At 40.2% G+C, this 22,509-nt stretch overlaps 1 protein-coding gene across 1 annotated transcript in view; it reads right to left on the bottom strand.

The window, feature by feature from the left end:
- Positions 1-18,912: 18,912 nt before the first annotated feature.
- Positions 18,913-22,509, bottom strand: part of grin2ca (glutamate receptor, ionotropic, N-methyl D-aspartate 2Ca) — an 80,705-nt gene continuing 77,108 nt past the window's right edge. The window contains exon 13 of the mRNA XM_066642277.1: positions 18,913-21,093. Coding sequence (XP_066498374.1) covers positions 19,447-21,093 — 1,647 coding nt within the window. The 3' untranslated portion in view covers positions 18,913-19,446. The remainder of the gene's footprint in view (positions 21,094-22,509) is intronic.

Here is a 22,509-nt window from a genome sequence, read left to right as displayed (position 1 = left end):
CAATGAACATTTATTGTACTACACAGACCCACTCTGGGGGCTCTTCAGTTGTAGATTCGGTGGTACCTCTGCAGCCCTCCTTCTGCACATACTTCATTGGAATTTAACTCACATATTAAATACTTTTCTTCATATTATATCTCATTATGTGCATTTGTGATCTTTTTGTAATTCATTCATTCACTCTGTAACCCTTATCCAATTCAGGGTCGCGGTGGGTCCAGAGCCTACCTGGAGTCACTGGACACAAGGCAAGAACACACCCTGGAGGGGCCGCCAGTCCTTCACAGGGCAACACAGACACACACACATTCACTCACACACTCACACCTACAAACACTTTTGAGTCACCAATCCACCTACTAATGTGTGTATTTGGACTGAGGAAACCGGAGCACCCAGAGGAAACCCACATGGACTCAGGGAGAACACACCACACTCCTCAAACCCACTACCCCAGGTCCCTGGATCTGTGTGTCTACAACACTGCCTGTTGCACCACTGTGCTGCTCTCTTGACAACAAATTGTAAACACCCCTATTAAGCCTGTTTTTATTTATTTATTTATTTATTTAATTTGAATTTTAATTTTAATTTTAATTTTAATTTTAATTTAATTTAATTTAATTTAATTTAATTTAATTTTTATTCTCCAACTGGAGGAATGTCAGATTTTAAAGAGGAAGAACTTTACAGACCTGTTACTAGGACTAAAGCATAGCACAGTTTCAATGTTGATTTCAGAAGGCTGTAGGGGTGAACCAAAAAAGGAGTGCCAACTCAATTTAGAGCTTGTGCAGACTTATGAATCTTGTGGGGAAAAATACATATATGTATTTATATATATATTATACAATATTTGAGAGAAAATGTCCTGTTGTTTAGATAGAAAAACTCCTTTGTTATTTTTTGAGCAAAAACATAACTGTTACATTTATATTTTTGTTCAGTGTGTGTGTGTATGTGTGTGTGTGTGTGTGTGTGTGTGTGTGTGTGTGTGTGTGTGTGTGTGTGTGTGTATGACAGTCTATGTTGTTAATCTAAAATCAGGGAGTGGCAGGAAGTTAAAGTGTAGAGAGTGGGGAGTCTTCACCTGATGAAGGTCATGACAGAAGTGGCTGGATTGTGGGGTGTGGGGGGATTTGAATCTGATTATTTCCTGGCGATAGGGAGGGACGAACCCTCTAATGGATCTCTCCCTTAAAATGATTTCCACTGGGATGGGGACAAGGATCCTTTAAAGTCCCCCCCCCCCCCCCCCCCCATACTCATTCCCTTTTACTCACTACTCTCCCTCTTCCCTTGGTCATGCTTTTATTAGCTCATTTTCAGACTCCAGTTGAAAGAGGGGAATAAGTAGGCGGAGTGAAAACACGGATGCAAATAACTGGATTTTTTCCCCCTGCTTCAGTCTGTCTCTGAGCCTGAAGAATAATTTATGTCTTCTGGACTAGAATATACTGCTTCCTGAAGGTGTGGTGTGCGTTGCGGCATTCCCACTAGATGCTCACTCACTAGCTCCTTAATTAGAGAGAGACACACTCAAAGTATTTCCACTGCACACTGTAGGGATATTGTTGATTGTCTGGTAGGAAAAAGCAACTAAGTTTCTCTCATATGCTCTAAAGCATTCAGCCAGTTCAGCAGCCACCTGACTGGTAGGCTATTAGAAATACGGAATGAGAAGTGCCGAAAGACCCAGCCAAAAATATACACAGACAAATTTCTTATTGTACACAAGTTTTATATTGCACACTTTTCCATTTAACACATTGGAAGACATTTATTTAACACTCTCTTTATTCAACTGCTCTTTATACTGTGACCACAGTATTTCAAAACAAGATATAGACATGTTAAATCCTTAAAATCTATTTTAAATTATTGTGATTGTTCTGAGATAAAAATATATTTTTGAATCAATTCATGGTGCATACATTCAGAGTGTTTTAAAAACAACATGGTACCAGTTCTCTGCTCATTTTTGGTAGTGAATACAATAGTTACATTTGCAATGTACACATCACAACCATAGGTCCTTGGCACTAAATCATACAAAATATATAAAGAATTCTTTTTTAATCCCACAGGTGAGTATGACTGTGTTTTGGGGAAAATTTTATAGCCCAGCAAGTAATGGGTGAAGGGGCCTATCTCTTAAGCTATTTCCGTAACATGGCCGCCATCTTGGATCTAGGGCTAAGTTTTTCCAATGAGAATGTGGTCATGTAGCATATCAAAGAAAGCCAGAATTGTCTCAGAAATTGATTTCCGTAATTGGATTTGCAATATCACTTGTTGTTCAAGAGTTATCAACACAGAAATATAAAAATATAAATCAGCACCATTTTCGGTCAGAATGGATGGGAGCGTTGCTTACTTTAGCTTTACTTTAGTCAGGTAGCAGTGAGCATTTAGGGTCTGGTTGACCTTTAGTTTCTGAAATAAAAGGGTGTCCTGCGACTTTTGACTCACCTTGTAGATGACTTCAAGATTTTTTAAGTTTAGTCATATTTTTTGTAGCAGTATTTACTCTAATAATCACACAAAATGCTCATTGTATACGAGTGGAGTACGTGATAACAATAGAAAAAAATCATAAAATGTATACTGTAGCATAATTTGGCAACTTGAGCCCTGTATCAGCCTTTTCACAATATTAACTTACTCATATGGGGCAAAAAAAAAGAAAATCCCCACAAAAACCTTACAGTGACATTTTGCTGCTATATGATCCTGTCGTGCTAGTGTATTGCTAGACAGATGATATGTTGTTGTGATGGTAATGACTCTGTAGGCATATTAACAGAGGCATTGGGGTCAGTTTCATTTTTCAGTTCAAAATCACTCCCCGAACCTTGTGTGCCTTTATCCTGGTGAGTGAATGCTGTATGTAAACTTTATGGAGCAGAACCAGGGCTGTATGTATCGCACTAGATTAATATGGCCATTTCTCCTAGGCGTGTCAGCAGCTGGATTTGGCCTTGTGCGAGAAATCGATGGCAAAAATGATCAGGAGTCAACCATCTGTGGTGTGGGGGACAGACAGAGAGAGAGCTGATGTGCTGTGACCAGAGAGCAGGCTCATTAACTGTATTGTGAAAAACAATAGAAGTTTACAGCAATGCCTGTAAACGAAGAGTGTCTATGAACGTGTCCTGTCATACACTGATGCAGTTCTGGTAGTGTGTGTACCTGTGGTGTTAGCAACCTCCATATGGTACCAATCTTTTTTCCATCAATTGTTTGATTTTCAGAGGATTAAGGAAAACATTGCAACAGTGAAGTTAATAGGGAATGTATAATTCAGAATCTGTTCCTATCTCAGCCTGTTAATTATAATTAGCTTGTGTTAGTTAATGATAATTTGGATTATGTTCAAGGTGTGTGTTCATCTTTTTGTCTACAGGGTGGGCCATTTATATGAATACACCTTAATAAAATGGGAATGGTTGGTGATATTAACTTCCTGTTTGTGGCACATTAGTATATGGGAGGGGGGAAACTTTTCAAAATGGGTGGTGACCGTAGCAGCCATTTTGAAGTCAGCCATTTTGAATCCAACTTTTGTTTTTTCAATGGGAAAAGGGTCATGTGACACATCAAACTTATTTGGAATTTCACAAGAAAAACAATTGGTTTTATCGTAAATTTATTTTTTCATGAGTTATTTACAAGTTTCTGACCACTTATAAAATGTGTTCAAAGTGTTGCCCATTGTGCCTGTGCTAGCCTGTGCCCTAGCCTGTGCTAGCATTTCTCCTGCGGTGTTGCTATCAGTGTGTGAAGAGTGAGAGAATAGGGTTGCATTGACAATCCAACACAATGTTTATATCATGAGGTTAAGTTGGTATAACAGTTTTTAATTCAAAGACAAACTACAAAAACTGTATGTGAACTTTTTAATTTCTCCTTTTTTTAATTTCTAATAGAGTGATGACTTCCTTACTATTTTAAACAGTTTATGTCATATTTGTATGAATACAGTGGAGTGTAAAAGTGTTTTCCCCCTTCATGATTTAGTTTTTTTGCATGTTTGTAATTCTTAAATGTTTCAGATCATCAAACAAATTTAAATATTAGTTAACACAAGTAAACACAACATGCAGTTTTTGAATGGGTGGTTTTTATTATTAATGGACGGAAAAAAAAACCAAACCTACATGGTCCTGTGTTAAAACATAACTCGTCACACCTGAGTTCAATTTCTCTAGCCACTCCCAGGCCTGATTACTGCCACACCTGTTCTCAATCAAGAAATCACTTAAATAGGACCTGCCTATTTAAGAAAGTAATTTAGATCTAACAGTCTGGAAAAGGTTATGAAGCCGTTTCTAAAGTTTTGGGACTCCAGCAAAAAGTGGAACAGTGGTGAACCTGCCCAGCAGTGGCCGACTAAGCAAAATTACCTCCAGAGTGCACCGACGACTCATTCAAGAGGTCACAAAAGACCCCACAACAACATTCAAAAAACTGCAGGCCTCACTTGCCTCAGTTAAGGTCAGCGTTCATGACTCCACCATAAGAAAGAGACTGGGCAAAAAAGGCCCGCATGGCAGAGTGCCAAGACGAAAACCACTGCTGAGCAAAAAGAACATTAAGGCTCGTCTCAAAGACTCCAAGACTTTTGGGAAGATACTCTGTGGACTGATGAGACAAAAGTTTAACTTTTTGGAAGGTGTGTGTCCCATTACATCTGGTGTAAAAGTATCACCACATTTCAGAAAAGAACATCATACCTACAGTAAAACATGGTGGTGGTAGAGTGATTGTCTGGGGCTGTTTTGCTGTGATAAATGGAACCATGAATTCCGCTGTCTTCCATAAAATCCTGAAGGAGACTGTCTGGCCGTCTGATTATGACCTCAAGCTGAAATCAACTTGGGTTCTGCAGCAGGACAATGATCCAAAACACACCAGCAAGTCCACCTCTGAATGGCTGAAGAACAACAAAGTGAAGACTGTGGAGTGACCTAGTCAAAGTGAGTCCTGACCTGAAACCGGTTGAGGTGCTGTGGCATGACCTTAAAAAGGAGGTTCATGCACAAACCCTCCAACGTGGCTGAATTACAACAATTCTGCAAAGGTGAGTGGGCCACACTTCCTCCACAGCGCTGTGAAAGACTCATTGCAAGTTACTGCAAACGCTTGATTGCAGTTGTTTCTGCTAAGGGTGTCCCAACCAGTTATCAGGTTTAGGGGGCCAACACTTTTTCACACAGGGCCATGTAGGTTGGAATATTGTTTCTCCCTTAATAAAAACCTTCATTTAAAAACAGCATTTTGTATTTACTTGGATTAATATTTAAATTTGTTTGATCTGAAACATGAGGGCAAACACTCTTTCATACCACTGTATATAGGCCTTTACATTGTACAGTTGCCAACTTTCCTCTCATAACTGTTCAAACCACTGTTCACCCCTTGGCAGTAGTTTTCTCTGGCAGTAGATATCGGCTTGTCAGAATCCTGAGTGTTGGAGGCAGCCATGTGCCCCAAGTCATCTGTCATGGCTTTAAGTGATCTACACACCACTGACACCACATTGTGAACTGACGGCCACCTCACTGTATGTGGCTTGGTGCTCATCCAGCTTTGTCTGGAATTCATGCACCTTGCTACTTCTGACAGAAGACTTCCTGAAGAATACAAAAATGTAGCTAAAATCCTGCTGAAACTTTTCCCTTCTTGCAGAGTTCTGGTTGCATCTACCAGCAAGAGCAAAACCCTGACCGGTGCAACTCCTTGGTGACATCCCTTCATAACAACAGCAGGTATAAACTGCCATTTTTTGTTTTTCCTTCTGTATACATTTCTCTCAGTAATTGCCTTACATTCTCAAAAATGGTGCCTTCTCTTTCCACTTTCCATTTACAACTTCAGGGTTCCTGAACTATTAATTTTTAAACTTGTCACTTCATATTGCTTACTCATCCAATACTAAAGCATACAATTCCCAGGCATTTTAAAGAGTTGATAATGTAGATAATGAAAGTGGGAGGGTACAATTGATTTTCTTAGTGAGAGACAATTTGTAAAAATATGCTGGTGATCAAAAGACACCCATCCATCCATCCATTATCTGTAACCGCTTATCCAATTTAGGGTTGCGGGGGGTCCAGGGCCTACCTGGAATCATTGGGCGCAAGGCGGGAATACACCCTGGAGGGGACGCCAGTCCTTCACAGGGCAACACAGACACACACACATTCACACCTACGGACACTTTCGAGTCGCCAATCCACCTGCAACGTGTGTTTTTGGACTGTGGGAGGAAACCGGAGCACCCGGAGGAAACCCACGCGGACACGGGGAGAACACACCACACTCCTCACAGACAGTCACCCGGAGCGGGAATCGAACCCACAACCTCCAGGCCCCTGGAGCTGTGTGACTGCGACACTACCTGCTGCGCCACCGTGCCGCCTGATCAAAAGACATAATTAAAAAAAATAGTAATACCTTTTTTGGGTCTGTAGAATCCTGTATGTATAATAAAATCTGCAAAATCAGTTTTGACTTATGGTGTATTTTGGTGGCAAAAATACCCATTTTGTTTTAACCTGTCTCAATCTGCCAGATCTGAATCTAAGGTATTTACAAGAAAAGTTACTTCTATGAAGAGGAATTGATGAACAAATTAAACAGCAATCACTGCCAATCTAACAAGAAGAATACTTGTCAAAATTAAAAGAAAACTATTAAATTGTTTTCATGTAGTTTGACCTCTTTACTGTAAAACAATACACAACGATTTGCATTTTAAAACTTACATGCTGAATTAGTGTCCGAATTAAATATGATCACTCCAAATGTGATCAGTACACAACTGTATTGTTTTACATCGTAAGGTACTTCAAACATAGTTGAAGTGCAATATTTGAGATTACTTTTAAACACAGACGCGCGGAAAATGTGCCATAAAGAAAAACAAATATTCATTACCTTGATTTAATATCACTGTGTCCCTTAACAGAAAATAAAGAATAAAATGCTGAATTTGTGTCAAAATTTAACACAAACCATCGCGAAATGCTATTGAAACATTGCAGGAATTGCTTATCAATCTGGCACTAATTCCTCTCCATATATTCCTGCAAATTATTTCCAAATAAATAAAGAAAAAGACCCAGTGCTGGGGTCGTGTAGTTAAAGAAACATCGGTGAACAGTATGATTCTTTATAGCCTTTTTTTAGATTTAATGTAACTTTTTTTTTTTTTTTTTTTTTTTTTTTTTGCCATAATGCCCACTCCTTGCTTAGACACAAGAAACATTTCATTTTTACAAAAGCTTTTACGCTGGAGATGATGGTGGGGGGGCGGACATATTTTGGTTCTCGATTGTTTGGTCAAGTTTGCTTAAGTGGACAAATACTGTGGTTGCTCCGACCCAATCTAGCACGCACCAGGAGGGAGAGAATCTAGGCCTTCCTTTCCATTGACCTTGAAACTCGTTCCTTTAATGAGACTGGGAACAGCTCTCAGTAATGATCAAACCCAGTATGTGTGTCCTGGAGGGAAGTGGATTGAAAAGCTGAGGGATGGTGGTTTCTGTCATCACGCTACACCCACCTATCACACACTAACACTTGTCCCTGAATCAGACCACCCATGTGCACTGCCCTTTTTGTGGCTGTGGTCAGCCACACACATGGGTAGAAATCCAAAGCCACAAGAACCCCAACCCTTTACACCCCAAGGAAGGGAAATATTGGTAGCTTCAGACTTAGCAAATAAGCTAATCAGCTTATTTGGTCAGTTTAGGTCCTGTAAATGTTTCTACACTCAAGTGCCTCTTAGCAGAGAGTTCACTTTGATTACAGACTGTAGTCCATCTGTTATAGGTGCACATATACTGACATGGTGGTGGTATCTTAGTGTGTGCTGCGCTGGTACGAGTGGATCAGACACAGTAGTTCTGCTGGGGTTTTAAACACTCTGTGCACTCATTGGCTACTGTATTGGACACACCTGCCTTGTTGGTCTATATAGTATATAAAATGTTTTCTGTGTGGCTTAGTTGTAGTTTTTAATGTTTGCTTTAGGAAGCAGTACAGTGCTTCTGTGTCTCTGTAGTTATTGCTTTACGTTACATTTCTTTACTAAATCCCGTCTCCGTAGCTACAGTCTACAGTCCACAATCTGTTGGGATTTTGGAGCAAAAGTGCTTTATTTTCCCTCCCCTCTTTGAGAAGCGGAGGTAGTAAGCGCAACAGTTGCCAAGTGAATTATCATGACCATTTGGCATGAGGAATGAGTGATTGGATTTGGAACAGGCCCCAGTGTACAGAAGTCTCTCCAACCCCATGAATCTCTGGCTCCATTAGATGTGTATCTAAACCGGCCCTAAGCTTCAGTCATTTTAATGCCGATAATGTAATGGCCATTCGTTAACTGTAGATAATGGAGAATTTGGATTTTATTGCCATTATATTTAGCTCAATGAAATCTCTATCTTCTTGGAATCACAGATGCATTTTTTTAATCATTTGAACATTTTAAATTCTCTCTCTCACTTACTGCTATTTTTGCTTGGACCTTGTGTTACTACCCTTGTTTCTTCTTTCTTTCCTCCCCCTTTCTTTTCATCTTTCTCATCCCGTCTTTTCATCGATGGCCTCCATGGCTTTATTCTCAAGGTGACTCTGAACATCTGGGAAAATTTATGGAGTGTGAGGTAATTTATTCAGTGCTGGAATGTGCAGAGAATGTTTTTTCATAGTTCCATACTAGGTAGTATCGAACTGTGTATGAGTGTATGTGCACTCAATAGTCCCTGGCATAAACGTTTGCAAGAGAAGATGAGATCATCAGGGGGGTCTTTTAGATCAAGCACATTAAGATGAATACCAGACACCACCGCACAGGTTAATTGATGAAACGACTCTTAATTGATAGCATGCCCATTTCAGTGAAGAGTAAAGGCAGACCAATTTATCAGGTCAAAAAGTCAATTTGGAAGACCTAGGGTAAGATGGGTCTGATAAGAGCTTTATGGATGTCATCATTTTAAATCATCAGAGTTCCCGCTGCAAGTGATCATGACTTGTAACTGACAGTTTAGTCCTTAGAAGTTCATTTAGCCCCCACCTTCCTGCCTGCATGCCCTTGACTGCCCATGTTCGGCTATAAGCGGGCAAGCGAAAGGCAGATTGAGAGGGTCTTCCCTTAGGGAGCTGGGTCCATCTGTGGCCCAGGGATAAAGGATGAGGAGACTCCGATACCATCATGGTCTGCAATCTGCTGCCACCATGGACCTTCCACCTTTCTGCCTTTAATATCCATGTGCCACCCACCACACCATACACTGATAGTCTGCCCCAGATGTCAGGGCATCTGCCTGCAAATACAGAGCCAGGCTGGTGCCCGGAGAGAAGCCAAAGGCTGTGTCCTGGGTGTAGGTTAAAGCCTGGGTTGGAACAAAGTGTTAGGCTCTAGTTGCTGTTTTGTATCTTTGTACATGGGTTCATTCTAAAGATTTCTCTCTGCCCACATCCCATAAAAGGCATTTGGGGGTTTAAAGACAATGAATAGACCTCCAAATGTTGAAAAGCCTGAACCGATATGAGTATATTACTCTATTCTTGCTCCATGGGTGGGTACTTAGAGTGGAACTGATGCCAAAGTTTATTCTTCTTCAAACACACCACTCCACTTCAAGACTCAGACCTTCTGAACGTTCAAACCAGAGAGAACAGCGTTTCCCCACGATCATAGATGTACCCTTTAGGATAATTAAGATAATAAACACAGTGAAATTCCTAAAAAAACAATGAAAGACTTGGTAGGCCACAAACTTTTATCATCAGATAGAGTTCTTAAAACCTTTAAAGAGACCTTTAAATTCCACTCTTGTTTCAGACCTGAAGCAATCCACGTTCTCTGAAAAAGCTTAAACTTTGGGTTTGAGAAAAATAATACATTTTGCAATACAACACCAGAACTGGATAGGGCTCTGAGCTCAAAAACTTTGACCGTGTTTGTGATTAGTTGATGCAGAAAATACAAAATATTTATAAGAATGAATGCCATAAAGGCCAAGCGTAAAAAAAAAAAAAAAAAAAATCTGAAATGTTGCTATAGAATTTTGTTTTGTATTTAAATATCTAGTTAAATATACATTTATACAATTACATTTGAATATTATAAGTTCAAGAATGATTTTGGCAACCCAATAAAAGATTTAGAACCAAGATAACGTAATATGGTAACACTTTACAATAAGGGTACATGAAATAACATTTTAATGAGTGAGTAATCATTAATTCCTACAGGTACTAGATTGAGTCATGCATGAAGTATCTCATACACACCTTAATGCTGCAGCAATATGTTAATTAATGTAGTAATTAAGGTACAAGTTTCATTCACAGTTATTCATGATGTTCATACCCTTGTTTTTCAGTTTATGTAACCAGCTTTTCTAGTGTGTCTATCCAAAATGTTACTCTTTATTGTGTTTTCTCAGCACTGTTTATTTGTGGTTTTATTTATATTTCTTTTATTATTTTAAAAGCCTTTGTAATGCCAGTCCTTCCCAGTGCACTGTGTCAGGCTCTGCACTCGAGGAGGCAGAGGTAAACGCAGGGAGGGTACTTTATTATAACAAAGGAAACCGACAACTAGAAAATAAGTAATTAACAGACATAAAAACACTAAACATTAACCTGAACAGAACTACCCAGAAAACTAAGGATAAACCAAATCAAGGAGCTAATGCTAAACACAGCGCTAACGCTAAACCTAAATACAGAGCTAATGCTAATCCTAAATACAGAGATACAAAGAAACAGAGGGACTTGGAATGACAGGTATCAAGACACAAAGGGATAAGTAGAATGCAATGGTCGACAAACACTGAGAGTCAAGACAGGGCTTATAAACTAGAGGACAATCACAAGAGGAGACACTGATGAGAGGGTGGAGCTACAAACCAAGGAGGGGCTAAGGAGGAGACAAGGGAGACAGGAACAAAACAAAGCAAAGAGCCATGTGCTAAGTAACCACATGGTGGGAACAACAGGACAGGTGTTTATTAATTAATTAATACCTTTTTTCCTTTCATGTAATAATTTACACAACAGGATTATTTCACCATTTTAATTCAAGGGCCACAGACATCATGAATGCATGTAGAAGTAATGATTTAGTAATGCATAATATACATGGTCTTGGAGGTGCTGACTGGCCCGTCAGAGTTTACCACAGTTTACCTGATGACTACAATGAAGGCCTGAACATCATAATTAATTCATGTCGCCTGATGAAATGCTTACATTATGTAGGAATTAATAATTACTCACTCATGAAATAATGCATGAATTAATACTATTTCGTGTACCCTTATTGTAAAGTGTTACCCATAATATTGCAGGTTTAAAAATGCACATTAACCTCACTCTGTATTTGAATGCTTTGTATTTCAGATTCCAGTCTAGACTAATGCTGGCTAATGTGCAAGCTTGTTAATGTCTGGTATGCTGTTGTCACAAGATGTGGATTAACACATGCTCCTGTTGGAGGATGGATCAGTGAATGTAGCGGCATCTGACTGTAATAGAATGCCATCTTCATTTGTCAAACGATTGATCCCTTGTTGCTTGGCCTGCCTGAAAAACACTTTGTCAAAAATGCCAACCCAGGCTATTAAGCATCTCAACCAGGATGTGCGTCAGTGTACTTATAAAAATGGTAATTGATATAGATTTATGTATTGATCACTCACAGTGAGGAACGTTTATCTGTCATACCTCAAGTGTAAATGAATCTAATATGAGTCATCCTTCCTTTATAGCACTTACACCTGGTGTTGCTGCTTCAGGTTTAAAATTCTGAGCAGACGGCAGTTCAATTCCCAGACGTAAACGTCGCAATTAATCTCAACTTCAACTTCTTGACCTCCAGCTCCACCTACTCAGTCTTGAGACACCGCCCAGCATGGCGAAGCTGATGAAACGGATTCATTATGGGCTACATATCATATGCTCATACTCTTTTACAGGCATGCGCTGATTACTCAAGAACGTTTAATTCTCCAAACCTGCGCCCACATTTGTCTGCCACTATCCGATTATATATGTTGTGTCTCACAAGCTGTCATTGGAGAACCTATACCAGGGTGCTCAGATAAGAGAAGGGGTGTAGGAGGATGGATTATGACTTGAGCCTCTAACTTCTTGCTTCCCCCCTTTTTGCTGATAGAAATTTCTCTTTAACGTGAGACAATGAATCAAAAAGAGTTGCGGGAGAAAGTTCGTCTAACATTAAGTGATTGTGGAAATGAATTGCACAAATTCAAGCAAAGCTAATTCTTTTCTGTCAGAACACTGTCTGCACAGGGTTTCAGAAAGTTGATTTAATGACAGTTGAAGCTTCTGTAATTGAGTATCCCTGAGTTAATTGGTTCCAATGAATTAAAGGTCTGCAATATTTAAGAAAAATGAGAAAAGTAACAGCTAAATTTTGTTGTAATTTTACATTTACATATGTTGTAAAATTACCCCTGCTTGTACATTACCACCTTAGCTTAGAAAGGACTCTCAAAGAATAATCTGCACGGGTAGCACCCCTCTGCACCAGTGTTTAAACATAACAATGTGGAATACAGCTTTTCTTTCTCTGTTACTTTTTTACAGGAATAATTCCCAAACACTCAGCACACACAGAAAACATAGTTCCAACAAGTTTGTAAACTTTGTGCCATGAGAGTCAGAAGCCAACACACCCGGCACAGCTGCACATTTGAAGTGAGTTCCACACTGTCCGTTTGTGATGAGGTGCCACTTGCCACTCCCTTTCATTGTGTTCCATATTGCATGAATAATGGGGTCCATCATTTTCAGACGGACATGCTGAAGGTTTCTTCTGCTTACACTCATCCCCGATTAACACTCGACCTGAGAAAGCACAGCACTCAACCTCATCACCAACAGCTTTAAAATAAACTTCACAAATCCAAATGAATAGACAGACATTGTCAAAATAAGTCACAAACTCAAACGAAGCTGTAACACAAAATACATTCAGACTGCAAAAAAAAAGTAAAACGGGAGACACATGTGAGAGAGTAATCATAGCTTTCAAAGTCTGTAACTAAAAAACCGTGATCAGCTTTGAACCTTAATTGTAGGCTGTTACGCCACCAGTTTCAACATAATAAAATTACGACCTAAAGTGTTATTCATAGTCGTCTGATGTTCTAATACTCAGATTTACAGTCCAAATTGTTCACAGCAGTGCTGATATGAACCTAAATTGTTTAGTGCCTTTAAATACATATTTCTGTGAAAAACATATGGTTCTGAAAAACATATTACAACTCTTGATGTGTAAGATATACAGGGGTTAGACAATGAAAGTGAAACATTGTAGTGTGGGAGGTTTCATGGCTAAGTTGGAGCAGTCTGGTGGACAATCTTCATTAACTCCATACTGCACCAGTAAGACCATGTGCATCCAATGGTTCAAACATTGTGTCCTGAAGGCGGTGCCGTGTATCAGGACGACAATGCACCAATACACACAGCAAGACTGGTGAAAGACTGGTTTGATGAACATGAAAGTGAAGTTGAACATCTCCCATGGCCTGCACAGTCACCAGATCTAAATATTATTGAGCCACTTTGGGGTGTTTTGGAGGAGCGAGTCAGGAAACGTTTTCCTCCACCAGCATCACGTAGAGACCTGGCCACTATCCTGCAAGAAGAATGGCTTCAAATCCCTCTGACCACTGTGCAGGACTTGTGTATGTCATTCCCAAGACCAACTGACGCTGTATCGGCCGCAAAAGGAGGCCCTACACCGTACTAATAAATTATTGTGGTCTAAAACCAGGTGTTTCACTTTCATTGTCCAACCCCTGTAGTTTTAATTTTGTCTTGAATTTTTTCTTAAATAGCTGATATTTTAAATGTCTTCAAAATTCGTTTTTAAAAAATGGTATCTTACGTATTTTTCAAAGGACAGTTGTAAGTTCACTAGTTATTTTGTTCCGGGTGACTGTCTGTAAGGTGTGTTCTTCCTTTATCGCTGTGGTTTCTTCCTGTAATAAAAAACACACATTGGTCGGTGGATTGGCGACTAAAAAGTGTCCCTAGGTGTGATTGGGTTAGTGAATGTTTGAGTGTGTGTTGCCTTGTGAAGGACTGGGACCCCCTTAAGGATGTGTTCCTGCCTTGCACCCAGTGATTCCGTGTAGGCTCCAGACCCACCAGGACTCTGAACTGAATAAGCGGTTACAGACATTGAATGAATGAATGATTGTTTTGCGTAACAAGTTAGATGGCTATATTCATATTGCATACACTTGCATACACTGTCTTTTTAACAGCAAGTAAATTAGTGATTAGTTTTTTCTCCAGTGTGTCATTTCATTTCTTTGTCTGGTATAGCACAAAAAAGCAGGGTCAAAGTTGTGAATCTCTGCTCTGTTTCACTCTCTTTGTCTTTCTCCCCTTCATTGCAACCATCACTCTAAGTGTAGTAGGAGAGTTCAAGGATTTGGCACATGTAGACTTTGCTGAGTCTGGTTTCTATGATGACCCTATGCCTCCATCTTGAAATGCTGAATGATCAGGGGCGCTACAGGGCAGCAGTGCTACTTGGCTCACCTCAATGTCGCGTATCATCCTGAATAGCCATGATTAAACAAGCCATCCCTAGGGGTTAATCAGCCCATTCAGCTGCCCTTCAGCTTGCTGACCTCCGCAACCTTCTCCTCTACCTCCTCGCAACATTGCAGGGGCTGAGCTGGAACCATTCCAACCCTCCAGCGATGACATGAGAAAAGGCTGAGTCCCACCACGAGCAGAGAGCAAGAGTGCAGGATGGATATTAGCTCTGCACATCACGTCTTAAAGACACAGTATGGTGAGGAAGATAAGGGTATGCTCTTCAAGCGTGCAGCCGGCATGCTCCATCAGTAGCTAAACCCATTCTCCATGCCTTTGCTCCACACATGGCTCGCTTCAAAGCAAAGAGTCAGTGCTTGCATGTTTTCTCAGTTTTCCGTTATTAGACAGTACTGTACTTCAAAGAGAGAGCCCTTTTGAAACACTGAAAACCTTTTTTCATGCTAGTTTGTATGAAGCATGTTAGGACAGTTGATTTTAGAAGTGGACAAATGATGATATAGCCATAGAAAGAAAATCAGGCCTGGACATTTTCATTCCATATGTAGCGTACAGCCAGTGATTTTCTGTGTCATTCTGAAATATAGAAATGGGAAATGTTTTTGGTTGTTTAAGCATGTGGCAGCACATGTGCAGGAGGGATGAATGCATTCAGTGTTAGGTAACAAATTCACAAATGGTCAAAGCAACTTTGCTAACAGTTCTAAGCTCTTTTTGAATATTCTGGTTCAGCTGGTTAGTCAAAGCTCTGGAAGGTTGAGTAAACCTTAGGTTTAGCGCCTTTGTCTGACGTAATGCAAAACTCTGTAGATGCAAAACAGCAATACTAGGGTGACCAGATCTGTGATGGTGAAAAAGAGGACACGTCTCTGGGGAGGTGGACGACTACTGATGTGCAGACTGACCAATTAAATGTTTACAGAGAAGGTTATTGACCAATAACGGTAGCGCTACACTCAGACCGTCCAATCAGAAGATTCTAGGCTACTTCACCACTCCCTCTTCTCACTCAAGCGAACCAATTGGAGTAGGGGAGGGCGGGACTAGTTTGTGAACGAAACTTCTAGAAGTCCTATGTAAGCGCTAGAAAAACAACATCCCGGACGTTTGTGAAATTCCACCCGGACATTTTTTTAAGTCTAAAGAAGAGGACATGTCCGGGTAAAAGAGGACGTCTGGTCCAAACTGTAATACTCACTGTAGCCCATTTATCAGAAAGGCTATTACTGCTCTGACACTTTTCTGCATTGTCTCAAGTTCTATTCCCTCACTGATAATGATAAAGGTGTACTGAATGTGCTAGCAGGGTGCTAGCGCTGTCTGTGAAGATGGCTAATGCAGAACCTGGGCTTGGAGACTTGTCCTAACTTGAACACAGTGGAGCCACAGTTTTAGAGCCTGAAAAAACAAACCTGTCTGGTGATGTGAACATACACATGTCCTGGCAGATAGCCCCTTACAAAACAAAACAAAGTACTCACAAAAGTGTTTTTTGCCCCTTCTCCCTCTAAAGTAATTCCAGCTGTGAATTTGAAACATGTCATTTTAGTAGTTTACCTATCCAAGGCTGTCAAATACTTGTTTATAATTATGTTTATAATATAATAATTTGGCCAATACTCCTATGCTAACTATTGCTGGGCCAAATTTAAATATTGTTATATGGTTAATGCTTATTCATTCATTATGTTGGTGTATGTTTCCTGATGGGATTTTCACATCTGGAATCTCTGGCAAAAATGATTGAATCACCAGATCAACAGGATGTTCACCAGGATTTTTTATTATTATTTATTTATTTATTTCTTTTAGTTTTCATCCAGTTGGATTTAGATCCAGACTTTTTGTTGGCCTTTTGCTGGTTGATGTGCCTTTGCTATAGAAAAGCTTTAAACTCTTTGCTCTAAAGACAGATGCATTATCATCTAAAACAATGACACTTTCATCACCAAAATCTATTTTCTGTTGAGAAGAGTATCCACAATTTTGAAGTACACCTCTGCACTGACTGTTGGGGTAGTGACTGCTACCTCTGCTGTGCTTTACCTGACCTATCAAAAAAGGAGGGGAAATTTGATTGTATTCTTCGGGCGGACATCTTTATATTGAATTATAATTAGAATGGAATCGTCTCCTACGTAGATTCATGATTCATCACTGAATATAATTTAAATCCACTCATCTGTAACCCATGATTGAGTTTAATCATCTTTTCAGAGTTTCAATTTACAAATCTCTTGTTGAGGTCATGTTTTTTTTCAATTAACAACATTTTCCCAAGGGTGTTATTAATATTTTAGACCAAACTACCATCCAAGGACATGTCTGTTCATTTCTGATCGTTACAATTTGTTTAATTATAAATGTACATGTTGTTATTTTTAAATTTGTTATCGAACATCAGTGCGTTTGAAACAGAAACTGAAACTCAGCATATTTCTGTTTAATGAAAATATTATTTATTTCAGCAGTAGCACTGTGAGGCTATATTTCTGCCATATCACCCACTTTCAGTTGTGCAATTACTACAGATGTTATGACTGATAGAAACATTTTGGTTTTGTGATGTTATATTCCTTGTTCAGCAGCACGCACATTTTATAAAATGTTTCTAAATCTTTCTGAATAACTGCCTGGCAGCTTGTAGTTTGACTTACAGCTTTCTCTCTAACTGATCTATAACTGCTGTATACCAGCTGCAGCAGGATCTGCGAGTGCAATCATTTTGCCTCTCTGTGAGTGTGAATAGTAATGCACGAAGCAGTATGCAGAGGGAATCCAATGAAATCGTATTCATAAAATGTTTCCCCTAGGTCATATATAATCTGGGCTGATATTTCAGTTAGTATATTGGAGCAGGGTTTCGTAGGTACTCGTTTCCTTTAAACGTTTTTAAAAGTTCCCAAAAACAAAGTTTTTGAAAGGTAGGGATTGATGAAGTAGGTAGGGCTGCTGTTCAATTAAAAACTGGAAATGAATAAAATAAAGAGGAGAACTGTACTGTAAAGTTAGCCTTTTTATTTTAAGGTTCATTTTTGGGATTTGATTAACTGTGAAGTAGTTCTCACACTTATTAAGTGCCAAAGGCATTAATCTCTCTCTCTTACTCTTTGTTCTATTTGAAATCACATTTCCAAAGATAGTTGCTCAGTTTCCCATTTCTCAGGGAATGGTGGGTGCAGCTCACAACATATTATACAGGAGATAAGATGGCACCTTTCTCAGCAGATCCATCACTTCACAAAGTCCTTGTGGGAAACTGACTTGGGTTTATTCTGTTTTTTTAATGTTATTTTATTTCAGTGCTCTTCTGAACATTCAGCATAGTTCTGCAGGTGCATATTTGGATGAACAGCACATTTTTTCGGCAGCGAGGCCGTTGTTTGCATGAATCTATTTAATGCAATATGTCTAATTGTGAAAATGACCACAAAAAAGCTAATCAAAATATAAATTATAAAGAGAAAATGATCACATGAGCAAGAAAGGGAAGCAGTGAGTTATGAAACTGAGTCTTATCTCAGGAACATCCTGATGTGTTATATATCAGTTTGTAGCAGTAACCTTGATGCTATAGATAATGTAAACAGTAATCACAACCAAGCTGAATGTCAAAGTTTGCATCCATATAACCCCTGCTTGACTTTTAAATGGGCTGTGCATACTCTGCTGTCTCTGTTTGGAATTTGATGGATGGCTGTTGATATCATCCTGTGCAAGTTGCCCTCTCCCTGTGATATTATATCTGCATGAATTGAATCATTCATCAGGTAGGAGAGATTGCTCGCTTCCCCATCAATCCTACTGTTGTGACAGAAAGAGCACACAAATGCTGTTTGCATGTATCACCTTCATGCTGCTACACTTGTTTCTTTGGTAAATAAAATCTCAAGAAAACCATGATGTGTGTGGCCATTCTGGAACATGGTGTCAAGGTGAAGGGCTTCAGCTGCAAGGATGTAGCTCTCCTTTTTAGCCTTGGTAGGAAATGTAGCTAGGAGCATGTCCCAGTTTGCTCATTAAGATTGGTTTTTTGAATTTCCACTGGTCCCAATGTTTTGTAGAATATATTCGTAAATGCTTTTATTTTTTCACAGACATCACAACAGACCCCATTCCAAAAGGCCCCTTGAAGCCACTTGTTTGTTTATTAAAGAGTGAAATAACTGTGGAAATACAGACGACGGAATCAGTTGAAGCAATCTTAAAATCCATGTTACAACATTGGAGCACGTAAAAAGCCTCAAACAGACGGCGGACGGCTCTTTCAAAATCCCTGGACTTAAAAACACATTGGAAGACCTTTTTTTAGGTGAATTTTATAAAAATTTGTGTATTTATGTATATTTATTTATGTTTGTTTGTTTGTTTAGGAATTTCTGACGTTGAATTCTGAATTGGTCTAAGAACAAAAGCTTTGTGAACATGAATTTTAACCTAGTGGTCTAAAGCTGCCTTGCAACCAGCTCCGATTGTTAGCCTGTAGAGAAGGATTGCAGTCATGTAGTGACTTTTAAAAACCTGTTTAAATCAATGATAAGTTTAATTTAATATATTAAGAATTATTCAACATTGTGTTTATTTCTTTAGCATTTAAAGTATACTGATGTCCCAGCAGAAATCACATACTCGTGCCCTCTCTCCTATCCCTGCATCCCTAAATATTATTGCACTGAGAATATCCCTTCAGGTCCTCCTTCAGCACAGCTTAAATTTTTGCAAGTTTCAAAGGCTTCTTGGCTGTTCAAGACAGTTCTCCCTCTAAGTCAATAGAGAGACAAGTCTCTGAGTCTTGAGACACCCATATAAAGGGCTTCAGACCTCAGACTCCAGACTAGAAACTCTGCCCCAGGGCTTTGGCACATAGGGACTATTCACCCTTCGCGCCACCAAAACCTGCCTGCGGTCCCTGTTCCCAGAAGAAGCTGGTAAAGTGTGCAGTGGCTGCAGTGGTGGCTCTTTTCGTGAGCGTCCAGCACTCTCAAAGCCTCCAAAAGCAGTGTTTTGGTACATTATAGGCCTGCTACCTAACCGAGATACCAGGGCAGCATCTTCCGAGCAGCGGTTGACGCAAGGGAACAGGTGGCACATGTCTTTGGAGTGATCATAGAAGTGTGCAGGTCCTTGCGCCAGTGGACCCACATATACTGGAAGGTCAGTATATGAGTTCAGGTAGGTGGAGTAATGTCTGTGCACTACTGTGGAAGAGGACCGGCGCAGCGCGGCGGCGTTCTGCAGAATTGCTTCCCGATACGATGGGAGACGTGTAGACTGAGAGTACTTGAGATTCTGTGGCTTGTATGGGTAGGAGCCCATATGTGCTGGGTCCAGATAGGCCGGCTCAACTGTCATGTTGTAGCAAAGGTTGTTACCAGCGCTAGAGTACACCTTGGAGGGCTTGGGATTAGCTACCACTACACGTGGGAACAAGTCAGGCATGGTGATGTGACTGGAAGAGGAGGCGGAAGCAGATGGTTTTTCATCTAGATGCCGGATCCTATCTCCACCCCATGTGGCTCTGAGGAAAGAGGCGCGACGGTTAAGCTTGTCTTTCCCCAACAGAGGAACATCATCCATGTCTGGCTCAAGGTATGCTTTCATACAGGAGTTACAACTGGCATTAGGCCGGCGGTAGTGGCTTCCCATGCAAGGCGTGGTATGGGAATGGTTATCGAAGAGGTGATTGGCTCGAAGTTCGGCTAGGCAAGAGGTTGGTTCATCATAGTCGTTTCTGCGACGGGTTTCCGGTGATGGAGCCACGTAGCTGTGGGACCTCTTTTTGCGACCAAGACCTTCAGCATATAGTTTCCGGCTCTCGGAAGGTTCTTGGTGCTCCACGTAGATGTCGGGGACGTGAAAGTCACGGTAAGGGAAGAACGGGGAGGTTGTTTGATGGCAGGCCTGGTTGTCAATGTACATTCTGCCACTGTGGTGAGGTTTTGGAGCTGTTGGGGGTGGTGGGTCCCTCATGGCAATATGGGGACTGCTGAGGCTAGAGATGGGTAGTGTTCGTTCATATATATGATGATGACTTGTTCGTGCGGGTAGAGTGTAGCGTAAAGGAGTAGGCCTAGTCACAACTCGAGGCTTCTCAAGCAGAGGCTGAGTGGTGCTGTCTCCATAATGCAAGGGAAAAGTGGGAGTCATTGTCCTCTGAGGGTATGTTGCATGGTTGTCTGCAACACTTGGAATGTAGGGCAAACGAATATGACTAGAATCTGTACTTATCAGTCGGGTCGGAAGACAAGGTTTAGTAGGGTCTGGTCCTCTGCGTGTCCAGTTTTCAATGGTCTTGGTGGCATTGTCCAGGGAGTTCTCCACTCTGGCAGAAGATACAATGTCCTTGGCTGTCTTGAGCATCTTCAGCATGTTGGCCTGGGTGTAATTAGTGGTCACGTCTGGGCTCTGCATGCTTCCATTGGGGTCTGTATCTTCTACGCCATTGAAGCAGCTGTAGATGCCCTGAAGAGAAGCAGTGAAATATCACAAGCGTTACAGAAAAATGTAATCATTTATATTTTCTGTGTAATATCTCATATAGTGCTCTATTCATTTTGATCATATTAAGGTTCTGCCTGCTCCTTTGACAAACGAGGCATAGATTCATCAGAGAAATCGTCAGAAGCTTTGATTTACTCTGAAGGTTTGCATTAAAACCACAGAAAACAAGATGCCGACAAAGAAGCTCTAATATTTCATTTTCACTTTCAGGTTATATATCACACTGGAATGCTTAATCTAACACCTGTCTTTGTATGACGAGCATACTTTCTTAATGAGGCTATTAATATTCCCTTTAAAAATGAAACATTACAACTATGCTTAGAATCCTAAAATAGACTAAATTGTTCATCCCTTTTTTTTTTTAAATTCAGACTCAATTTTGTGTGGTCATTACCCGTTATATAACTAGGGCCTGTTATATCCGTGTTCTTTGAACAATTTAGTCTCAGGCTCTAAAGTACACGAAACAGTATCACAGACCTGTTTCACAGTTTACCATACATATTACATCATTTTCTAAAATTTTATTGTAGCTTGACAAAAACTACAGGAGACAAAGTTGTTCTGTGATACACTATCACTATTAATAATGTGATTAATGGAAACAGACTTAGACAGACCCCTGCAACTAAATGGAGAGTCTGATACTTTCGGTGCGTTTAGCTGGCCTCGCTGTCAGGATTTTGGCTAGTTGCATTCTGATTGGCTGTCTGTACATACGCACATTTGTGTATCGTTTTTTCAATGGTTCTGGCACTGGTCCGGCATGAATTAAAGACTGCCTCCTTCTACACATCATGCCAGACTAGCAGTCCTTGGCCGCATTAAGTGGCAAAGGTAGGGCTGTTCCAGTGAAAGAATTTCCCGTGCTGTGTTTTAACAGGATTCAAAACTGTGATATTAGCGCCCCAAATGACTTCTAGTGCTACACTCCTAATTGTCACATGGAACCGGCCTGAACTGTTCCTTTTGAGACTGCTTCATGACTGGCTGGTGGACTTAACATGGGCAAGAACCGCCTACTAATGCAGGAATATATGAGAAATTTGACTGACACGACAAAGGACCTATCACAAGTCTGCTATTTTGGCATGATGTGTAGTAGGAGGCGATTCACATCGGACCAATGCCTGTACAAAATGGTATATGTGTATGTACAGAGAGCCAATCAGAATGCATCTGGCAGAATCCTGACAGTGAGGCCAGGGTACGTGCACTGAAGCTGTGAGTGCACTGAATCACACTCACTGGAATAATGGCATTTGGTTTTATTGTTATATATTTATAATATTTGTAGGGTGTTATTTGTTGTTTGTTTTTTAGCAAATAAACAATTACTACTCAGACAAAGTGGTGTAATGGAACATCATGATA

This window comes from Hoplias malabaricus, chromosome 13, assembly GCF_029633855.1.
Source record: "Hoplias malabaricus isolate fHopMal1 chromosome 13, fHopMal1.hap1, whole genome shotgun sequence".
In the NCBI taxonomy this organism is placed as follows: domain Eukaryota; kingdom Metazoa; phylum Chordata; class Actinopteri; order Characiformes; family Erythrinidae; genus Hoplias; species Hoplias malabaricus.
Note: the sequence above shows the minus strand (reverse complement) of the source record. Positions and strands in the feature narration are given on the sequence as shown.